Source organism: Bos indicus, chromosome 22 (genome assembly GCF_029378745.1).
Source record: "Bos indicus isolate NIAB-ARS_2022 breed Sahiwal x Tharparkar chromosome 22, NIAB-ARS_B.indTharparkar_mat_pri_1.0, whole genome shotgun sequence".
Taxonomy (NCBI): Eukaryota; Metazoa; Chordata; class Mammalia; order Artiodactyla; family Bovidae; genus Bos; species Bos indicus.
In genome coordinates this window covers 4123093-4147461 of record NC_091781.1, presented here as the reverse complement: position 1 = coordinate 4147461, position 24369 = coordinate 4123093, and the positions used below count along the sequence as shown (strand labels likewise).

Here is a 24369-nt window from a genome sequence, read left to right as displayed (position 1 = left end):
TCTATTTCCCATGAAGTGATGGGACTGGATGCCACGATCTTTGTTTTCTGAATATTGAGCTTTAAGCCAACTTTTTCACTCTCCACTTTCACTTTCATCAAGAGGCTTTTGAGTTCCTCTTCACTTTCTGCCATAAGGGTGGTGTCATCTTTATATCTGAGGTTATTGATATTTCTCCCGGCAATCTTGATTTCAGTTTGTGTTTCTTCCAGTCCAGCATTTCTCATGATGTACTCTGCATAGAAGTTAAATAAGCAGGGTGACAATATACAGCCTTGACGTACTCCTTTTCCTATTTGAAACCAGTCTGTTGTTCCATGTCCAGTTCTAGCTGTTGCTTCCTGACCTGCATACAGATTTCTCAAGAGGCAGGTCAGGTGGTCTGGTATTCCCATGTCTTTCAGAATTTTCCACAGTTTCTTGTGATCCACACAGTCAAAGGCTTTGGCATAGTCAATAAAGGAGAAATAGATATTTTTCTGGAACTCTCTTTCTTTTTCCATGATCCAGCAGATGTTGGCAATTTGATCTCTGGTTCCTCTGCCTTTGCTAAATCCAGCTTGAACATCAGGAAGTTAACGGTTCACATATTGCTGAAGCCTGGCTTGGAGAATTTTGAGCATTACTTTACTAGTGTGTGAAATGAGTGCAATTGTGCAGTAGTTTGAGCATTCTTTGGCATTACCTTTCTTTGGGATTGGAATGAAAACTGACCTTTTCCAGTCCTGTGGCCACTGCCAAATGCTAATCAAATTTCAACTCTTCTAGTTGTCCAGCCCTGAAGGAAAATAAATGATCTCCAACTACAAAGATGGTTCTTAAAAAATAAAAGGAGGCATTTTCTGAAGAAGTATTCTAACATTCAGAGCAAATTATCCAAAAAGAGCTTAATCATGTATGACTTCAGACCCTTAATTGAAAGAATTTTAAGTGATCAAAAATTTATCAGGCAGGCCCATTTATATGTACTAGAGTATAGTAAATATATTTTAATCCACTGATTTCTACTTTTCAGCAGACTTAACTGTTTACCCTCTCCAAGAGAAAAAACTTGTATGGGGTTGTTCAATAAAAAAATCTAAAAGCCCACCATGAGGGAAAAATGAAGACCAACTCAGACATGGACTCTGGCTTCATAGAACTAGACCAAAAATGGAAATGCCATAGACCCTTAAGATAGGACTATAATAGAAAGGGGGTATGACAAATTATTAAGTATGACATGCCATTAAAGGCATTACCAATTTAACTGGCTTCCATTAAGTAATCACTTAGTTTCCCATCACTTATAAGATGAAAAGTCACAGATAGATGATGAATAGTAGATAAATTGACAGATAGATATTATTTTATTGTCAACTGCAACTTAGAAAAATATTAATTGAAGACAAAATAAGTTGGGTTTTAAAAATGCAGTGATGATATCACAATGACCTGATGTTATCATTCTAAAAGAGAGTTTCTCAACCTCAACCTTATTGGTATTTTAGACCAAACAATTCCTTATTGTGTGTGTGAGTGGGGAGTTAAGGTAATGTTTCATAAAGGATGTTTAGCAGCTTCCCTGGCCTATATCTACTCTTTAGATACTATATCAACCCCTTACCACAGGTGTGACTTCCAAAAATATTTCTAGAAATTGCAGTTGAGAACATTGCTCTAAATCATCTTTTAGATATTAGCCTAGATGCTACTTTCTCCAGGACAGCCTCCCAGAGGAAGTATACTGTGTTCCTCTATGTGCTGCTGGATGCACCTCTAGGTAACTGTTTACTGCATGTGACAATTACCTATTCACTTATCTGCACCTCCTGATAGATTTTAAGTTTCCTTTCACCTGGAACTGTGTTTTACTCACCATTGGTTCTGCACATACAAAGCAGTCTATGGAAATATATTGAGTGAATCGATGAAGGAAGGAAGAAGCTAAGTAGGTAAAGCAGTTGACCTGGAGGGGAGGAGCCCCATCCTGTACCAAGAAAGCCAGCAGATCCTGGCAAGACCCCTGCCCTGAGCTGTGACAACTTGCAACGTCTTCAGACATCCAGACATCACGAAGTGGTCCCTGTGGGCAAAAAGTTGTCTCTGGCTGAGAATCAGTCTAAAAGACTGTACAGAGAAGTGGTAAATAGTTAATAAATTTCAGTTTTGATATAAAAGGAAATAATATAGTGTGCAGTGCTTTCATTATCTTACTGAATCAAACAAACAAACAAACGGATGTGGTAATGGTTGTATGACTTTCGTCAGGGTACATTTTTGAGATTTAATTTCTTCACTGATAACACCTGAACAATGGTTACTCCATACAGAGTTCTTTCACTCAACAGATGCTTACTATTCCATGCTATCTGATGGACAGAACCTGTGCAGTGGTGGCGGCAGGAACCATTATGGTCTTTTCCCCCATGAATTTTATAGTCTGGGTGGCAGAAGGACTGTATCCAATTATCTCCTATATAAGATTTAAATTATAAATTGTGAATATAGTGTCTATGAGGCTGAACATGGTTCTATGTGAACATATACAAAGACTCGAGTGTCATTAAGATTTCCTGAAGAGCTAGCCCATGAACTGTGGCTTGAGAGAAATGTGAATGCTGACTATAAAACAGGGCAGGAAGAGAAGAGGTGGTGAGGAGAATAAATGAGACAATATGTACTCAAAATACAGATCATGAGGCTGGCCTGATGCTCTGTAGGAAATCAATGAATGAAAACAACAGATGATGAATAATCAGCACCATTACTGACAAAATGAACAGACAGGAACAGAACATTAAGCAAAGTGACGTCTGATTTAATACTTTTCTCACAGCTAAGAAATATTCACAATTCATCTTACAGAATTTTAAGCTAATTAAGAGGGCCGTATTATGTAAGAATAGCAGGGTTAAAATTTTTTAAAAAGTTCCTTTCTGATTACAGAATGCTGGTGCCTTTAACACTTTGACCATTTGGTTATACACTTTTCCGTTCTGTTGTGTATGATGGTAAAGTTCCTCAGGCAGGGAGAAACCAGGATTAGCACATAGTCCGGGTAATAAAGCCCTACCATTCCACTCTGCTAACAATCCCTATGAGAACTCCAGCCACCAGTTAAACAAATCATTTGGCTGGGAACAGAGCGTTTACCATATGCACGAGTTACTAATTTCCTGGACATTATCAGCCATTAGCTGGTTTCCTGTGTCCCAGCAAAGGCTGAGGTGAGCCTCAATTGCCAAGATTGCACAGTACAGACATTAATCCATGGACCATTTCCTCCATCTAAGATGCAATAAAACTCTCTATTTGTGGTTCTTTTGTCAAATACATATTAGAAAGGACCAGAAAGTTCAAGTGGAGGGAAATGTGTAAAAAAGGAAAGCTAGTAGTATACTAGTATAATTACACTTGGAAACTATTAACATTTTGGGAACTTAGAGCAGTATGGAATCACCAAAAAGCTCCCAGACAGCATTTAGGGATTCCTTTTGAACTCAGTGTTTCTCAAGACTAAATATGCTTCAAAAATACCATTCTATCCATCCTTAGATCAGGAAGATCCCCTGGAGAAGGAAATGGTGACCCACTAAAGTATTCTTACCTGTAGAATCCCATGGACAGAGGAGCCTGGTGGGCTACAGTCCACAGGGTCACAAGAGTCAGACATGACTGACTAACAGTTTCACTTTCATTTTTCACTTTAGAACTGAGTGTGTTTCTCATAAGATTAAATATACTTCAAAAAATACCATTTTATCAATAGTAGATAGATTATAGGTTTGCTCTTACCTATCAAACCACTATTCTACAAAACTATGCCTACCAAGAATATTCTTGCCTATTTGATATTCAAATTTTTCATACTTAGAATTATTGCTATAATAGGTCTTGCTCTGCATGTTGGATTTTTTTAAAGCTACATTTCTAGAAAGCAATTAATACATAGAGCTTGATTAATTTCTGGAAAAGTCAGGCCAATTTGCATTCAACAACGATTAACTTTGCCAAAGTGTGCTACTTTTTAAATTAATTAATTAATTAATTTATTGGCTGCCCTGGGTCTCCATTGCTACACACAGGATTTCTCTAGTTGCTGCAAGCAGGGACTGTACTCTAGTGGTGTGCAGGCTTCTCATTGCAGTGGCTTCTCTTGTTGCAAAGCACAGGCTCTAGAGCACGGGCTCGGTAGTTGCGGTGCATGATTTAGCTGCGTCTTGGCACGTGGAATCTTCAAAGACAAGGACTGAATGCATGGGCATTGGCAGGCAGACTCTTAACCACTGAACCACCAGGGAAGTAAGTCCCTTTTACTTGTTTTAATCACTGCAGATTTGAATATAAAATAATATCTTGTTTTATTTATATTTCTTTTATTACTAGTAATATTTGTTATTACTTTTAAGGTTATTGGCCATGTACATTTCATCTGTGATTTGTCTGCTTCTGTCTTTTATTAAATTTGAATTCACAGATATTTACTAAACGAGGTAATCAGATCAGATCAGATAAGATCAGTCGCTCAGTCGTGTCCGACTCTTTGCGACCCCATGAATCGCAGCACGCCAGGCCTCCCTGTCTCTCACCAACTCCCGGAGTTCACTCAGACTCACATCCATTGAGTCAGTGATGCCATCCAGCCATCTCATCCTCTGTTGTCCCCTTCTCCTCCTGCCCCCAATCCCTCCCAGCATCAGAGTCTTTTCCAATGAGTCAACTCTTCGCATGAGGTGGCCAAAGTGCTGGAGTTTCAGCTTTAGCATCATTCCTTCCAAAGAAATCCCAGGGCTGATCTCCTTCAGAATGGACTGGTTGGATCTCCTTGCAGTCCAAGGGACTCTCAAGAGTCTTCTCCAACACCACAGTTCAAAAGCATCAATTCTTCAGCGCTCAGCCTTCTTCACAGTCCAACTCTCACATCCATACATGACCACAGGTAAAACCATAGCCTTGACTAGACGAACCTTTGTTGGCAAAGTAATGTCTCTGCTTTTGAATATGCTATCTAGGTTGGTCATAACTTTCCTTCCAAGGAGTAAGCATCTTGTAATTTCATGGCTGCCGTCACCATCTGTAGTGATTTTGGAGCCGAGAAAAATAAAGTCTGACACTGTTTCCACTGTTTCCCCATCTATTCCCATGAAGTGATGGGACCGGATGCCACGATCTTCGTTTTCTGAATATTGAGCTTTAAGCCAACTTTTTCACTCTCCACTAATAACTATGTATATTAAGAAGATCAGCTTTGCGCTTCAACTAGACAGTGTTTCTGTGGCTTCATTCAGTAGAGTGAATATACAATTTTGTGATCTTACCTCCAAAAATCTATAATCATCAATCCATTGTCTTCTGATTTTTAATCCTATAGTAAATAAATAAAAAAGCTAAATTTTGTTTCCTTCTTAGTTAACCACTTTTCACCCCCTGCATGGGTGTTTGTACATATTTTAAATAATCCCCAAATATCTGTAGCTATTCTGTCTTTCCATTTTGCTTAGAATTTGGTCAGTTTTTTCAATCTCCATGAAGGATGTATCAGTTCTGGAAAGATGGCTTTAGTTGACATATTGGGTTATTGCTTCTGTTTCAACATAGTTCTCTTTCTGGAAGATGTGCTGATAATTACATTGGTTTCTACTCTCTAGCCTCCATGTACATTATGGTTCAGTTCAGTCGCTCAGTCATGTCCAACTCTTCGCAACCCCATAGACTGCAGCACACCAGACTTCCCTGTTCATCACCAACTCCTGGAGCTTGCTCAAACTCATGTCTATCGAGTCGGTGATGCTATCTAGCCATCTCGTCCTCTGTTGTCCCCTTCTCCTCCTGTCTTCAATCTCTCCCAGCATCAGGGTCTTTTCTAATGAGTTGGTTCTTCGCATCATATTCTCCCTCATTTTTTGAAAAAAATTGACAATTTTGTTTTTCTGTGTATTGAGAGAACTTCTTTAAGTCAGATCTTCAAGACATATATTTTATTTTCTACGGTGTCAGTTTTGTCCCTGCTACCACCAATATTGAATCCAGTTTTGTTAACACACTGTCTTTATTTGCAATATTTCTTTAGTTCACTCAGTTCACTTTTTTCCTTGACTTAACATTTCTGGGTTTTTTTCTATTGAATTTGGACTCAAACTTGTTCTATTTTCGTGATTTTTTGTTCCTTTCACAGCACATTTTGTATCTTCTAGAGGAGTTGATTACCAATATGGTTAACCTTCAGTATGACTGGAGAATCTTTTTAAAAAATACATATTCTCAGATTCTGCTTCTAGACACTCTTTATTGAAAACATTAAAAGAATGAAAAAAGTCTTGAATATGATGGTTAGCAGGGACCATCACTATAGCAGTGTTGGTATTTGACAACATGCTATGTATAATGTGGGCTTGTTTGTGTGTTTGAATATAATGTTTTCTTCCAAAAGCTAAGCAAGGAGAGAACCAAGGAAAACTAGACTTAGTTGTGTAAATTAATTAATAAGGCAGTGGGGTGTTAAGAATCTTAATTCTGCTCCAAGGTATAAATAGAGACTTGTATTCTTGTACATTTCTTGGAATTCATTTTCTGTTAATCTTGGTTTTTTGAAGTTACTCATTGATTATTTTTTCTGGTAGCTTGCATATTTCATAGGGAAATGTGGAGTATCTACTTCAGGGATTACAAAACTAGGGCTGGTTAGATATTTTGAATGACTTCTACATCACTAAATCATTATTTGTTTTCCCTTGGAGTTTAGAATACATACTTCTGTGCATTTTATTCAACATAAAGTATTCTCCAACAGGAATACTCTTACTTTGTTTGATATTGTATCTTTAAAAATTGGTGTAATTACTTACACAAATTACCAGTTTCTTCTAAAGCCAGATCCATATGAATATAAATGTGAATATTAGTACCCCTATAATATGCCATTATTCTCATGGAATATGAATTATATTTTTGAACATTAATGATTTCAGAAGGTCTTTCACTTCTCCTGCAATTCACCCTTGAATTAGAAAATATCTACATGTAAAATTAATTTGACACTGGGCTTATCAAGCAGTTCTCTTTAATTATCTTAAACAAAAATAACAGGGAAGATAGTTTATATTTAATATAAAGATATTATTACCAAATGGATCCTAAAAGCCTAAAGTCTTTCATCAGTATAGGGGGAAAAAAAAGAGTAAAAGTTACTCATCAGAATAAGAAAATGAGCCCTCAGTATCTCTTCACCTAAATGTATATTCCTTTTATTGAAAGGCATAAAATTGCTTAAGTCACTTTTCCAGGGATGCTAAAAATAATAATAATAATTTCAATAGAGAAAGATAGGGAAACAAAGTCTGTATTTGCTTTGAATTTCACCACTTTCCTGAAGTTGGACATTGCCTCTTTGTATGGAATGCTTCTTAGACATGGAGAATGTTCAAATATGGTTTGGCCCGGAGACCCTGAGTTTGATTAATTCAAGTAGTGGATAAAATGTGTGTCCTGTAGGTGGGAAGGAAGGGAGCCCATCTCTGTATGAGGCTAGCTCATTCACAGCACTCCAATTGCTACCTCCCCTGTGTAATGCATTTGTGAATAGCTTCCATAAATGTTGAATTGATATAAATCATATTGTAATAAATATACGATGCAGAGAAAATCAGAGATGGCAGAAGCCTATCATTTAATTTTATTATTAACTTTAAGCTCCATTTTCAAGCAATAGCTAAATTGGCTGTGAAGCTGTCAAACATTTTTATATTTGTTGAGTAATTGCATAGAAAAATGATGATAATTAAACAACTTTAAAAATAGACATTTTATAGATTATATGTGTGCATGTATGTATGTATATTCAATTGTATGTTAAACTCCCTTAAAGCTTTTAACATGTAAGTGCTATTGATATTCATTTTCAATTCCTTCATGCATGTGTTCTTAAGAAATAAAGATGTCCATCTTATCCAATTACAACCATCACCTCCAGTCCATAGGTAGAATGATTACCTCGAACCATTTTTGGCAGACTCAGTAATTACATCCTCTCAGGTAATTGGTTGGGAAATGAATTAAATATCCCTGGGTAAAAGCTAGTTTAAGATCACAACATTTTATCAGAGTTGAAAATTATTTCAATAATCAACATTGCAGGAAAAAACAAAAAACTGCCAATCAAGATTACTCTACCTGCAAAGTTGTTCTTTAAAAAAAAAAGGAAAAATAAAGATTCCGCACAAAATAAAGCTTAGGGAGTTCATCACTACTAGACTTGTCATAGGGGTTCTTCAAGCGGAAATGAAAGGCTGCTAATTAGTAACACAAAAACATTTGAAAATATACAATGCACTGGTAAATGTAAGCATGCAGTCAAACTTAGAATTCCCTAATTCTATAAAATAGTGGTGTGTTAACCATTTAACTCTAGACTCAAAGTTAAAGAAGATATTAAAAACCTACTATATACTAATTTGTTAATTACCAGACCGTATAAAAAGAGGTAAATTGTGACATAAAAAATATAAAAGGGAGAAAATAATTTTTGTGTGCAATTGAAAATTACATTGTCATCAGGATAAAATAGACTATTATAAGATACTTTATGTAAGCTTCATGGGAGCCACAAAGCAAAACCTATATTAGATACATACAAGGTAAAGAGAAGGGAATCAAAACACATCACTACAGGTAATCAATTCATGAGGAAAGGCAGCTAGAAGAAAGGAACAAGGGCACTACAAAATAGCTAGAAAGATTAATGAAAGGACGTCCTTACCTATCAATAATTACTATAAATGTAAATGAAATAAAACTCTCTAATCAAAAGGCATAGACTGACTGGATGGATTAAAAGACCTACCTAACTGCTGCCTACAAGAGATTCACTTCAATTTTAAGGACACTCATACTCTCAAAGTGAAGGGTTAGAAAAACACATTTGATACAAGTGGAAATCAAAAGAGAATAGGAATACCTACATTTATGCCAAACAATGTAAACTTTAAGTCAAAAACACTAACAAGAGACAAAGAAAGTCATTATATAATGACAAAGTGGGGTCATTCATCAAGAATATATAGCAATAAAAAATATAAAAACACCAACATTATATTAAACAATCCTAATTTCTGAAGTGAGAAACAGATACAACAAAATAATAGTAAGGTACTTCATTATTCCACTTTCAACAACAAATAGATCATCCAGACAGAAAATCAATAAGGAAACATTGGACTTAAACTATATCTTAGTCCAAATGAACCTTAGAGATAAACGCAGACCATTCTATCTCACAGTAGCAGAATATGCATTCTTCTTGAGCACAGAAGAAACATTCTTTAGGATAGGTCAGATAAATAAATATAAGAAAATTTAAGAAAACTGAAATCATAACAAGTATATTTTTTCAACTACAGTGTTATGAAGCTAGAAGTCAATAACAGAAGGAAAACAAAGAAAATAACAAACGTGGAAATTAAAGCGACCTACTCCTGAAAAACCAATTTGTCAAAGAAGAAATCAAAAGTAGAATTAAAAAAAAAAAAAAAAAAACACATGTTGAAAAAGAAAAAAATAGAAACACAACATGCCAAAAACTCACTGGATGCAAAAAAAAAGTAGTTCTAAAAGAAGTTTATAGCAATAGTAACAAAAATACAACACCCTTTCATGACAAACTCTAAACAAATTGAGTATAGAAGAAACATACTTCAACATTATAAATGTCACACACGACAAGCCCACTGCTAACATCATATTCAATGGTAAAGGTTCAAAGTTCTTCCTTTAAGATCAGGAATAAGACACAGGCGGGCATGCTCACCACTCGTCTTCTTCTTCCACATAGTGCTGGAAGTCCTAGCCAGAGCAATTAGGCAGGAAAAGAAAAGGCATTCAAATGGTATGGAAAAAGTAAACCTGTCTTTGTTTACAGATGATATGATCTTATATTACAGAAATCCCTAGACTCCATTAAAAAGCTGTTTGAACTAATAAATGACTTCAGTAAAGTTTCAGGATACTAAATCAATATACAGAAATCAGTTGCTTTTTTATACACTAACAACAAAATATCTGAAAAAGAAATAAGGAAAATAATTCCATTCACATTAGCATCAAAAATAATGTAACAGGTAGGAATAAATAAAATGTATTCATTGGCTTTCCCATCTCGTCACAGGAAGCAACATTTTCCCTATCATCTCCTTCTGACATGAGATCCTTTGAGAAAATTCTTTGGTTGGTGGGTTACTAGTAGGCCCCAGCAATGTAGTGATCCCTGGATACCAAATAGCCTGCTGACTCTCTATTCCTAGAAATGGCAAAAGCAAAGCAATATAAACAGATTAAAAGCAATATTAATACTGCTATAGATCACAAGAGTCTGGATGAAGAAATCTGTTTATGTGTCTCTGCATTCAGAAGAGTAGCTTTGGTAGACAACTTCATGGGGCTAGTGGCTGAACTTTTAAAAAAATCTAGAATATTGTGTGCAATAGGTCCCTCATTCATTCACTAAATTTCTCCTCGTGGAATATAACTGTTAGGACTCCACAGAGGTGATGAGTTTTTAAAAATTAATTATATGGGGACTTCCCTGGCAGTCCAGTGGTTAAGATCCTGATCTCCTGCTGATGGGGACCTGAGTTCTAGCCCTGGTTGGTGAACTAAGATCCAACATGCTATTCAGTGTGGCCAAAACAATAATAATAATTGTAGGTATGTACATATTTGAAGTTACAGAATTTATTTTCCTTTACGCACTGACTTTTTAAATTTTCACTTATGATCTCAAAATAAATTATTTTCCCCTCAAAACCAAGACTAAGTTCACTGATTTATAAAAAAGAATTCCTTTCCTCTGGTACCAACCTGGTTCTCCACAATGGTTGACATGGCATTTTTATATTATCCTAATGGTTGACACAGTATTTTTTACATTATTCCTGATGATCTGACATCCTCTTGGACACTTGGTATCCGTGGTGATCACCTAACTCTGATTTATTCTAGATATCCCACAATGGGGTGAACCACCTTTGGTAACTGGTACAGCGGTCATAGTTGTAGACCTGATATAACTTTATTTAAAGGCACTGAGGAGGGGGTGAGTTCTTCCCTGGAAGAAAGAGCTGTGTTCTGTTTCCTCATGATTGTAATTGACATGTGGGAAATAAGAAAGACAGCTGCTAAGCTGAAGACGATCAAAACTTGGCTGGTGGTAATTACTGACTGCAGAGTATATAGAGCCATTCTGGAGCTTCAAAATTTATGTCAGGAAAAACTCAGTTTCTAAAGCTGTGCAGTCCTCCAGAGAGGCCTCCATGAAACCCTGGGAAATAGAGGACAAGAGAAATCTTGGATGGCAGGCATGCACGATGTGATTGGCTAACCAAGGAAACGCCTACACTGACAACACAAGAATTCCACTCCTGCCCAGCTGAATTCTGTATGTATTAGCGATCAGTAATTTATGTTTTCCAAACTCTCTGTTCCAAAGTGGTAGTTTCCCTTAGATCCATGTTTCCTGGGTTTTTTTTTTTTTTCCTGTTTACCTGTTTTTCTGTCATTCTGTACTGTGGGAACACAGATAACTTCATTATTATTATTATTTATTTTTGGCTGTGATGAGTCTTAGTTGTGACACAGGGGATCTTCAATCTTCGTTGTGGTGTACAGGCTCTTTAGTTGTGGCATGGGGGATCTAGTTCCCTGACCAGGGATGGAACCCAGAAGCACATCGGAAGCACAGAATCTTCGTCACTGGACCCCCAGGGAAGTCCTGATCATTTGTTTTTAAAAGCTATGAGTTGCTAAGCAGCTGCTGCTGCTAAGTCGCTTCAGTCATGTCCGACTCTGTGCGACCCCATAGATGGCAGCCCACCAGGCTCTTCTGTCCCTGGGATTCTCCAAGCAAGAATACTGGAGTGGGTTGCCATTTCCTTCTGCAATGCATGAAAGTGAAAAGTGAAAGTGAAGTCACTCAGTCATGTCTGACTCTTAGCGACCCCATGGACTGCAGTCTACCAAGCTCCTCTGTCCATGGGATTTTCCAGGCAAGAGTACTGGAGTGGGTTGCCATTGCCTTCTCTGGCTAAGCAGCTGAGTCTGGGCCTATTGGAGATGATGATGTCCCCGCATGTGATTACAGGGTGAGGCTTTGAGGTGGGCTCCCTTCAGAAAAGAATGAATGCATGCTGCTCAAATAGCCAGGGAGATAAGCAATTCTTGCTTTTCTCCACTACAGGTCAACAAGCTAAAATATTCATCATTCTAGAATCTCTTGCAGCTAAAGGAGAAACCACATGACTCAGTTTTGGCCATTGAGATGTAAACACAAGTTCCTGAGCTAGGAGTCTGGAAAAGCTTTTCAAATTTCAGAATCAGTCTTAAGATCCTTCAACCTTTTACCCTTTTCATATTCCTGGCTTAAATGTGGGTACAATAAGCGGCATTTTAGAAAAGAAAATGCAAATGTATTGATGAACACCATATATGAAGAATTGCAGAGCAGCCTTAACCTTGATGGCACTCAAAACATTCATTGCCTTTCTACAACTTTCTTGTTAATGAGTAAAACAAACACCTACAAGGTAAACTATGGTTAGTTCGTTTTTTTTTTTTCTTTTCATCAGCTGTTTTCCTTTTATGGTTGAGACATATTAATGACTTTCTCCTAAATACCTTTAAATTGGCAAGAACAGCAACACTCAGAAGTTTTAACCCAGAGCTGTAGCTATCCCAAGAGATAAACTACATGATGAAAATTCAGAATAAGAAAGAAGTTTTATTAAATCTTGATTTTCCAACACCTACCACAGTGCCTGCCACTTAGCAAGCAATTAAAACATTTGTTGATTGATCCTATTGATTGTATTTCTCAGAAAACTTTTTAAATAAAGTAACACTTGAAGCATGCATCATGATTTATGGAAAGTTCAGTAACAAATTTAAATTTAATGCATAACAATATTGAATAATTAACATTCACTGAATTTTAATATAATCTAAGTGCTATGCTAAATTATTTGTTATCTTTTGAATTAATTTTCACAGCAGTTCTATAAACCAAAGTATTATTATTGGAGAATTTCAGAAATATTTAAATAACTTAGCCAAGGTCACACAGCCAGGTGGTACAGGAGCCAAGATTCAAAGCCAAGTTTATCTCCCTCCAAACCTATGCTCTTAACTGCTGTGTATTAATAAAATATTTTAAATGTGTTCTCCTAAAAGAAACATATCCTTTGATCCCTAAAAACCCTTTTTGGCAGAACAGCAAGTATGCAGAAAATGATAGTCTGTGTTAATGGTTATACATTATTAATCAATTACCACTTACTGAAGGATTTATTGTTTAATTCCTGTTTGTTGACAAATCAGCTGAATTTTTCATGTGCACACACTGGAGTTAGATATATAAAGCGATTCACTTGAAACGTTCCATGTTTGCTCCAGGTTGCTATTGGGAACCTAGGTTATTTGTGGCATTTTGCTTGAAAATCCTGGAGTCATTAAATTCTGAGTCCACAACCTGCATAGTAGGATATTGATAAGAGTAAGGATGCAGGCAGCAATTCACTAGGTACTTGAATGGCAAAACATACAGTGCAAGTTTTCCACACCCTGCAGACTGCGGGTTTATATGATAATAAATTACAGTTATCACCAGGACAAAGAAAAAAAAGGCCACGGAATCCAATAGCTCAGTGAGAAATCTGCTAATACAAGTGGTCAAGCTTGTTCCATTTCATTGTCAAAGGGAGGCTATTTATTTGCTTCTGGGTAGTTCGATTACAGAGTCACTCGCTGCTGAAAGTTTTCCAGTAAGCAGCCGTGGACCTACAGCTCTAGGCTTTAGATTCAAAATCAGTGAGGAAAAGAGAATAAGAAGCTCCTCACAGATAGCATAATTGATAAGGCCGAGATCTTTAAGCAACTCCAGAAATGAAATAAGTGCCTTTAAGCATCCCAGGTGGAATCTCCTTACTGTGTACAGGGGGCATGGGCGAGGGTCAAGATGCTGACTATAATTCATCATTTTTCGAAGCTCTTTAAAATATTTTCCCTTTTACAGTTTCCTGTCCAGATGAGATGTCAGTGATCGGTGTGTGTATATAAGAGAGAGAGAGATTCCTTGTATACCAAACGCTCAGAAACAAAAGGAAAATATTCACAATGAATTCTCAGTGGTTATAAAATCAAAGCCAACTTTCTTTTCCTCTTGTGCAAGATACAAGTGGTTTTTATCTAACAAATAACTGTCTCTTTCTGAGAGACATTTGAACAGTGGAGATTATACAGACTGTAATCATTATTTCCAAACTGCCACAATCTAGCGATTTGCAAACTTTGGCAGTGTATCCAGAGAACAGATCAAAGATAAACACCAATAACAAGGGTTTTACTTAAGCATGTGCGTCACCATTTTCTTGTCAATAGGTTCGAAATGCAATTTCTCTTTTGCATATCCCTAATAACTATATTTTATATCACATGTTTGCTGGGTATAAGAAGCCACTACTAAAGTTGCCAAATAACTTGATTCTTTTGTCAGGTAACCTTTAAACCAACACATGTATGTAATTCCCTTATTAATTACAAGGATTAACTTCATCAATCGTAGTTCATGACCAAATTCAAAACTTCCAGTCACAGTCCTGAGGAGAAAGACATTACACAACTGAAAGCTTTCAAATTCTAATTTATCCCACCTTGAAAGCAATTAATGTGTCATTAAGGGCAATGAGTCCACCAAAGTAATCTCTATGAGCAGTGAACCACAGTGAAGGGTTAACAGACACGGGAGGTATCCGCTTGCTCGAAGATGAAGAAAACCAAATAGCCCATCTCTAGTTATCAGGTGTTGAAACTGGAAAATGTCATCAAAGAATTTTAACAATGATAATAAAATCCTAATGACCAAAAAATTGACAACTTAGTGTAACTCAGCTCTCTCTGGGAAAAGTTCAGAGTAAGCATTAATATATACATAAATATAACATCAATGCATTAGATCAGTATTTCAAGACCTACTGACTTTCCACCTAACTTTTGAGAAGCCAGAGATCTACACATTCACTGATAGGAATCAGAAAACTAAAGTTACATATGAGTAACCCCCAAATGACCATTATTTTCAAACAAATATGTACCAAGCATTCCTATGTTATAACTGATATTTAAAGCATTTCTATTTGGAAATAATCCTAGATTTACAGGAAGATCATATAGAGAGGTCCCCTGGGGCTCCACTCCATCTCCCCAAAGGTTATATGTTAATTTTAGTATAATATCAACACCAGGAAGTTGCCATTGAGTGAACAATATGTGTGTATAGTTCTATATCATTTTATATGTGTAGATTCTTGTAATTACCACTGCAATATCAGGATAAGAAATTATTATAAATGATTTTATTTATTTTCTTGAATGTAAAAATGCATTATAATTTCAGGTAGAAAGTTCCATACTATTACTAGTTTTACAAAACAATAACAGTGTACTGAAAATTATTAATATATGGGAGACTGTTACCTAGGAAAACTCTATTTATAAAGGCCAAAGTGAAATCCTAGTAATACAGACAATATACGCTTGGGTTAAACTCATTTCCCTGCACAAATCAGACCATCCCCTCATTCAGGGATCATCTATCCCCAGCATGACAATGAGCAATTTTTCAACATAGTTTATCAAAGACATCTTACTGAGAACTGGACTCTTCCAAAACTGTTTATAGGTGAGAGCCCCAGATTATACATGCGTGCACATACACCTCTCCTATCTGGGATAAAACAGAGCATTTCACAAGTGCCCTTGAATCGCCAATAAAGTAACCATAATAAATGAGAACATTAATATATAATCACAAACAGTCGATGAAATAAAGCAGCCAGATTCTTCCAAGCCAAGTCTATGATGAGGTTTCTTATTCCTCCCTAACAAACATAATCCAAATGGTCACAAACTCCAATTTCAATTCATCTCTTAGGAATGGAAAAACATACGATCACAAAAGAAAAAAGTAATAAAGCAGAACTGGAACACCGTTCCTACCTTGGCCATCTGTGCCTGCACGCCATTTGCCTTGAGAGATGCTACTGCTTTCTGTGCAGCTGCTGGGCTGTCGAAATCTACAAAACCATACCCTGTGAAAACACAAAGCCCCGGGTTAGCGCTCGCAAGCCGCTCTGTATCACCGATGCAATGGGTGTTTGTGGTCATACTCTCACTCATGACCCAGGTTGAACCATAGACCTCAATCTATGGCCCTTAGCATGTCAGGAAAGAGACCACAATATTAAACATAAAATAATGTGCTTATTTTCTAGAGGCTGCTTTGGACATTGGCTATGCAATCAGCAAGCTGATTTAGATTAATTTGGTGAATAAGGTAACATTATTTAATCATTTCTTTCTTCAGTGACTTTGTTGTAAGAATTAGGAATACAAAATGCTGAAAAATGTAGAAAAGTTTATCTCAAAAGGTAATTTTCTAACCCTCAAAAAACTTGATGGTATTAAAAGCAGTGCTAGAACCGGCATGAAGTTAGTGCCAGCACTTAACAGTTTCTGGCATTCAAGTAGTCATTCAATAAATGCATGTTGAATGAATGAATGAAGGTGATGAATAAGTTCAGGGAGATTTGAGCCCAGTTCCAGTTGATTTCCAAGCCCATGTTAACTCATTATAGGACGTGTCTCTCTCAAAGATAACATCCTAAATAAACAATTTTGACTGTTAAGGAACTTATGATAAATAGACAAATATTCAAATGTCTTTTAAAAATAAGAAACGAAGACCCATGTCACTTATTTGCTATTTTTTAAAGCTTAAGTAGAATCTTAAAAGAGCATAAAAGTTGCCTATGAAAGGGAAAAAGTCATGTCTGACTCTTTGCAACCCCATGAACTGTAGCTCACCAGGCTCCTCTGTCCACGGAACTCTCCAGTCAAGAACATTGGAGTAGGTAGCCGTTCCCTTCTCCAGGGGATTGTCCCAACCCAGGGATCAAACCAGGCCTTCCGTATTGCAGGCAGAGTCTTTACCAGCTGGGCCACCAGAGAAGTCCCCAAAGGTGCCTGTGTTGTACTTTGTGTGCCTCTGTGTGTGGGTGTAGTGAGGCCAAGGAAGTAGCCAGTAAAATGTAATACATGAAAAAGGGGGATTTTGCATGCCCATGAAATATAGCTGTATTAGTCAGGGCTTCACCTGAGAGTAATTTCAGCTGCCAAAGATACTTCAAACTAGAAATGATCAAGAATGTGTGTAGGGTACTCAAAGCCCATCCCACATGCATCCTGCTCCTCTTCTCTGCTGCCAGGCAGGTATCAGCTCTGTACCCCCTTCCTTCTCTCATGTAGAAGTTTTGAGGAGCACTGCTAAGGCAAACCTCCTAACCGTGAACTGTGACCCTCTTCCCTGAAATAACTAAAGAGTGAATAGGAATTCAATTACCAAGTTGTTTCTTGTAATTAACTTTTTAATTTTCTCCCCTTGAATCTTGTCTTCTTTTTCTCCCTCCCAGCATGTTAACAAAAAATGAACTTGTTACTCATCAGTGTACCTTCCAATGCTCTTGAAAACCTTGGAAGTTTGTGTTTCAAATACACAAGGAAGCCTGCTCTGTTAGTACTACTAATTCCTGTCTTCCCACAAAATTCAAACTATGTGAGTAATATGAGGATTGCCATCCCTGAGATGAGTAAAATGAGGGAAAAAGAAGAAAAAGAGGAGAAAGAGCAAAATAAGTCTAGAAGTAGTGTTAGGCGGAGCATATGATAAAATAAAATATAGACTTTATCTATTATGGGCCAACAACGGCCCTGGGTGGGTGATGTGTTGGCACCCGATGAAATGATAATAATGCAGGTGTCAATACCATTGTCCTCACGCCTGTTTATGTATTTACACAGAGAAATCAAAGTGTAAGCCAGGTGACAAGACTGACCCCCCAAATCACAAGTTGCTTAATTGGTAGAGCAGGATTTGAAGCCAAATCTGCACAGGCCTTTCCAAATACACTGTACAATGAACCACTTTATAATCTTACTTTGCAACCTATTTCTAGAAGCCTCTGAAGCCCACCAGCGAGAGGTCACAATTCTTCAAAATCCCTTAGATGTTGAGGCTAGCACATGGAATATAACAATCCCATAAAAAAAATTCAACCCAGCTCATTCAGTCAGTACACTTATCCGGGGGGTGATGGAGTTCTCAGCACAATGGGCTGCATGAGGTTTGCTAAGTCACCTTTCCCACCTCATGCTTTGGTCAATCTTCCTCATTCATTCACGGGCTGCTTTCTCATTCAATAATGAAATTCTATGTCAGGCACTATGTATAGAGGTACAGAGTATAGCCTAGTGGGGACAAAACAGTTCCAGTTTGCATCCTTACTCAGCTTATAGTTGAGTTGGGAGATGAACATAAAATGAATAACCACACAAATGAATCTATAATAACAAATTGGTTTGCCTTCCTTGAAAGAAAATGAGAGCATATACCACAGACTCTGATGATTGACTGTTACTGAAGGTTTGAAGAAAGCAGGGGCATGAGATGACCTGCATTTTTATAATATCACGCTCACTGGCTTGTCCTGAAGATGGGATTGGTTGTAGGGGAGGTGGGCAATAGGAGCGGGATCAGGGAGATGACCTAGGGGCTATTATAGTAATCTGGACAAACAGCAACTGGCCATGAAATCGAAAGGATGAAATGGATGGTTTGACTTACATGTGGGAGGCAGAATTAACAGGACCCAGTGATGCATGGACTGGGTTCGGAATAAGGGAAACATAACAGACAAAGATTACTACTGGTTTTTCGGCGTAAGCCAATGGGTAGGTGGAGATGTGATTTACAGAAATTGGGAGCCTGGAGGAGGAACCAACACGGGAGAGGGAAAATTAAAATATCAGTTTGAGACATGATGAGCCTGAAATGCCTGTGAGACATCTAAGAAAAAATGCCAAGTAGTAGCTGGATATATTAGGCTGGTGCTCAGAAAGGGGAACAACACTGGAAATAAAATCTAGGAGGTCAACAGCATGAAGGTACAATTTGCAAAAATGGAAAAAGACAAAAGTGCCTGGTGTAAGTAGAAACAAAGAGCACAGGTTTGGAGCTAAAACTTTACCACTGAAGTGTTCGTGAGATGAGAAAAGGAGATCTCAAAGGAGGCTGGAGGAGAATCCGATGGAAAGAAAGAAGTGCAAAGGGAAGAAGATGTCTCAAAGCCAAAGAGACAGAGAGAGAGATCACTGCTGTCCAGTGCCACTGTGAGAGCAAGATGGGAGCTTGAGACGCCCAGTGTTTTAGGGACGTGAACTTGGCTTTTTTAACCGTGGTTGATTTATAATATTGGATTAGTTTTGGGGCACAGCTTCAGATTCTTCTTCATTATAGGTTGTTACAATACTGAATATAGTTCACTCTGCTGTATGGTAGGTCTTTGTAGCTTATTGTATGTACAGTAGTATATATCATGTATTCTTACCATGCTCAGCTACAGGCCAGGGATGGGGACCGAAGGCTGCTTGAGTGGTTGAAGAGCAAGAGTGAGATGGAGAAGTAGAGAGTGTTTGCAGTCTTGTCTGCTATTCTGTCGCTGGGAAGGAGAGTTAGGAGCCAGCTTTAGCCTGAGGGGTATGTGAGGCTAAGGAGCTGTTCATGTTTGTTGCTTGTAAGACAGGAGATGCTATGGTCTATGGTTTCCAACCTTAGCTATATGCTAGAAGCACTTACTTGCGAGCTTAAAAAATGAGCAATGCTCATTTTTCACCTCTGGGAAAATGAAATAAGCACCTCTGGGAATGTGGCCCAGTTGTCTGCACACACATATGTGTGCCTATTCCCCGGCCTGGGTTACAGGACTACTGAGTATTCATTCAAAATATTAAACATGAATTTATTTGTTGCCCTGCTATGAGACAGATGCTGTTCTTAGTACTTTTGCATGCTGATAAGAAAGATCAAGCAGAAGTCAAGAGATTAAAGCTTAAGGCAGAAAGACAGATAACTTTTAGGATAATGTTCTTGAGAAAGTGGAAGTGTTAAGGGGGTTCTAGAACATGACTGAAGTGCTGTCCTTTGCTAAAACAGGGACCTGGTGTTTTGCTTATAGTAACTGGAAGGAAGAAAAAAAAAACATTTCCCAGGTGTTCTTTCTTTGTATATCTTTGTTTCTGGGACATAGCCTGAGCTTAATAAACATTTGTCGAAATTAATTGACACCATGTTTAAAAAGATGCTAAGTTACTCCACGGGACTTATGTGGAGATTAACTAATAAAAGTGTCTTAATACACGTTGACTCTACCAAGCAGCCATGGTTCACTCAGCCACGCTGCCACCCAGTGAGGCCCCAGGGATTTCACGACTCCCGGCTGCTATAACAGCGTGGCTTCCTCCACTTCATCCACCCCACACATCCCACAGGACAGTACAAAATCGTGATGCTGAGCTCCAGGGCTAAACTCCAGTCCAAACAGAAGAAATCCCTGTCAGGGGAGGAGACTCCCTGAGTCTCCTCTGAATCAGGGAGGTGATGGGCGGACTTTGAGAAGAGTGTCTTTCCAAAGAGCCATCGTGCCAGCAAGGAGAGTGGCTCCCTAGTACAAAACATCTCTCCTGAAGACTCCTGGGAAACAAAGTTATAACATAATCAATGTTTTGAGGGCTTTCCTGGTGCTTCAGTGATTAAGACTTCACCTTCCATTGAGCGTAGAAGGTGGATCTTAACTTCCGTTGGATCTTAACTTCCATACAGGGAGTTAAGATCCTTCCTGCCTCATGGCCAAAATAACCAAAACATAAAACAAAAGCAATATGATAACAAATTCAATAAAGACTTTAAAAATGGTCTACACCAAGAAAATATTAAAAAAAATATTTCACTAAGTTCTGTTTTTCATACGAACTTACTTTCACTAATTAAAATGAACGTGTACAGGTAAAACATCTCAAGTAATTCCCCCCAAAACGCCACGATTCTGGAGGAAAACACGGCACTCTTGAGTTTTATGTGACAGCGTATACTACATCACAAACGCAAAGAAACAGAATGAAATACGAAGCTGCCCCTAGAGAATAATGATGCTTTTATGAAGGAATAAAGCAACTCCAACTTGGTTTCAATTTGCTCTCCTTAATGACAAATCATCAAGCCTGGGAACAGAAACCTCCATACCTACATCTGGTGAGGGGCAGCGTAGGGAGATTAGTTCAGCTCCAGCTAATAATGCTTTATGGTAACTGCTAAAATCCTCAGTAAAATGGGACCCACTGGAAACTCCGGCCCAAGAGGCTGGAAGGCCACTGGTCTCACTGCCTCAATTACATAATGAAGCCTGGCAGCAGGTTCAAATGGATGACAACTGTATGCCACTGTTTTCTCCATACACCCCGTCCTTGTTTTCCTTCCTTGTCAGGGGGAGAAGGCCAGCAGCTCTGCAATTAGCAGGAAGCAGAGAGCAGTGAGAAAGAGCTCCATGCTCCACGCTAATTAGGTCATTCGCCAAATGCACTCATTCCACTGGCAGATCTAATCAATGCTTTCCTGAAATGCTTGAAACTTGGTGTGTTAATTTAAAGTTTTGCTATTTTTTTTATTGCACTACAAGCCTAGTGACTTTATAAAGAAGCAAAAATATATTTATTTAGAAATTGTGACACAGTTGTACAAACAATGGTACTGCCAGAAGTTTTTGGTTTTATTTTCTTTAGTATATCTGTAGGCAGCTTCTTGTGACTTTTGCCATTCAACGACACAATTGTGTGCCAATCCATTTGAATTCTGTTGCAAGTATCTTGATCCTCTTTTTAAATTTAGGTTTTATTTTATTTTGGAGTATAGTCGGGACATGACTGAGTGAGTAACAAGGAGCAGGGGGATAGTTAATTTACACTGATGTGCGAGTTTCAGGTGTACAGCAGAGTGAGTCAGTTATACATACACATATACCTACTCTTTTCCAGATGCCCTTCCCATATAGTTTATTGCAGAAGATTGGGTAGAGTTTCCTGTGCTATATACAACAGGTCCTTGTTGATTATCTATTTTATAATTTTATTTATTCTGGCTGTGTTGGGTCTTTGTTGCTGCCTGGGTTTCTTTCTAGTCGTGGCAAGTGGGAGCTATTCTTAACTGTGGTGCGTGGACTTCTCATTGCAGGGGCTTCTCTTGCTGTGGAAAACAGGCTCTAGGCACATTCAGAAGCTGATTTTCCCAGGCTGTGGAGCACAGGCTCAATAGTTGTGGTGCACGGCTTAGCTGCTCCCCAGCATGTGGGATCTTCTCAGGACAGGGATCAAACCAGTGAGGCCTGCATTGGCAGGATGATTCTTTACCGCTGAACCACCAGGGGAGCCCCTGATTATCTATTTCAAATAGACATTTTGTAAAGGTCAGTTCCCAACCTCCTACTTCATCCCTCATCCACATTTCTCCTTTGGTATCACCTTTATCATAGTCAACAGTCTTTTTCATACTTCTGTATTGCTAGTGGTTCTTTAAATCCTTTATGTAAATTGCTTACACATTTACCCACTGTGGATGGTTCTTTGTGTGGGGAAGTGATACAAACCAGGACTGCTGGCTCAGATGTGTGGTGGCATGAGCCCATGAGCTGAGCAAGACTTGCTCTCAGACTGTAACCTCACACTGCATTTCATGTTTCTGTAGGAGGACTGTCAGAAAGCCCATTTGAAGTCCATGGCTTGAGGTAACACCCAACTTCTTCCAATGACAATCCAGCTGTGAGTCAAATGTGATTTTTAAAAAGAAGAAGTGAACACTTTGTCTAGGAATCACACATTCCACTAAAGTTCTACTCAAGCTTAAACAGCTGATGTTTAAGAATCACCCTGCCATAAAACCCCCACTTTCTATTTTGGCTTAAGAACATGCCATGGATGTTGTCTGAGCTCAAAGCGGGGAAACTAAATTGCAGGGAGAGAAGGTGGCCTGCAGGAAAGGAGGAGTGATTTGCAGGTTTCCTGAAAGTCTGCTGGGCTCAAGGCTGCCCCCAGGCATCTGTATTTCAGCTCAACGTTTTGCACATCACTAAATTGTTGAGTGACCGCCAAAAGTCTTCTCTTATTATTGCATTTCCTAGTTCTCTGCATTATGTTGATCAAAGGAGGTAGCCGAAGGACAGACTTATACATTCTTTGCTGCACATAATGCTTGTAAAACCAGACTAACAAGAGAACCTAATCATTTCTTCAGTATTTCCTTTCCCACTGATGTCCTGTGACTGATCATTACAGTGAAGCAAGGATGCTACAATACAACAGGCCTACAGCCTAACTTAGATGTGAAAAGAACAAGGGTGGAAGAAAAATCCTGCTAGAATGCAAAGGCCAAACAGCACTCATTTTGAAGGAAAAGAATCTAAACCATTAAAATCTGAAATGATTCGTTCTTTGAAGCATCTTTGGAAAAAAGGATGGGACAGTTTCATACAGAAAAGAACAGCATATGTACATCTCATGCAAAGGGCTGCAACCTTCAGATGCTTAGCAGGCAGAGAAGAAAAAGATGGGCAACAAGGTCCACCCATGGAAAACAGATTGCTTCACTCTCTTCCCTGATTTCTGAGCTTAATTACTTAATTCTGATATTCTACTTCCATAAACAGTAAAATAAGACATGAGGTTTTGCAATAGAACTGACCTGTGGGGAAAGACACTTTTGACTCATCATGTGACTTTCAGTTCAGTTCAGTTCAGTTGCTCAGATGTGTCCGACTCTTTGCAACCCCATGAATCGTAGCACGCCAGGCCTCCCTGTCCATCTCCAACTCCCGGAGTTCACTCACACTCAACGTCCATCGAATCAGTGATGCCATCCAGCCATCTCATCCTCTGTTGTCCCCTTCTCCTCCTGCCCCCAATCCTTACAGTTATTATTTTTAATCTTAGTTTTTTTACTTACTTTTTATTGAAGTACAGTTGATTTATAATGTTAGTTTCAGGTGTACAGCAAAGTGTTCAGAATACAAACACACACACATACCGTTTTTCAGATTCTTTTCCTTTACAGGTCATTACAGAATACTGAATATAGTTTCCTGTGTTATACAGTCAGACCTTGTTCTTTACCTATTTTATATATATTAGTGTATATCTGCCAATCCCAACAGAGAAGGCAATGGCACCCCACTCCAGTACTTTGCCTGGAAAATCCCATGGATGGAGGAGCCTGGTAGGCTGCAGTCCATGGGGTCGCTAAGAGTCGGACACGACTGAGCGACTTCACTTTCACTTCTCACTTTCATGCATTGGAGAAGGAAATGGCAACCCACTCCAGTGTTCTTGCCTGGAGAATCCCAGGGACGGGGGAGCCTGGTGGCTGCCGTCTGTGGGATCACACAGAGTCGGACACGACTGAAGCGACTT

The 24369-nt window shown here is 38.4% G+C and overlaps 1 protein-coding gene across 9 annotated transcripts in view; it reads right to left on the bottom strand.

The window, feature by feature from the left end:
- RBMS3 (RNA binding motif single stranded interacting protein 3) overlaps window positions 1–24369 on the bottom strand; it is an 803408-nt gene that overhangs the window by 442550 nt on the left and 336489 nt on the right. For all 9 annotated transcript variants that reach the window (XM_019984813.2, XM_019984808.2, XM_019984812.2 and 6 more), the window contains exon 4: window positions 16021–16112. In XM_019984813.2, the coding sequence (XP_019840372.2) occupies window positions 16021–16112 (92 nt within the window). The remainder of the gene's footprint in view (window positions 1–16020; window positions 16113–24369) is intronic.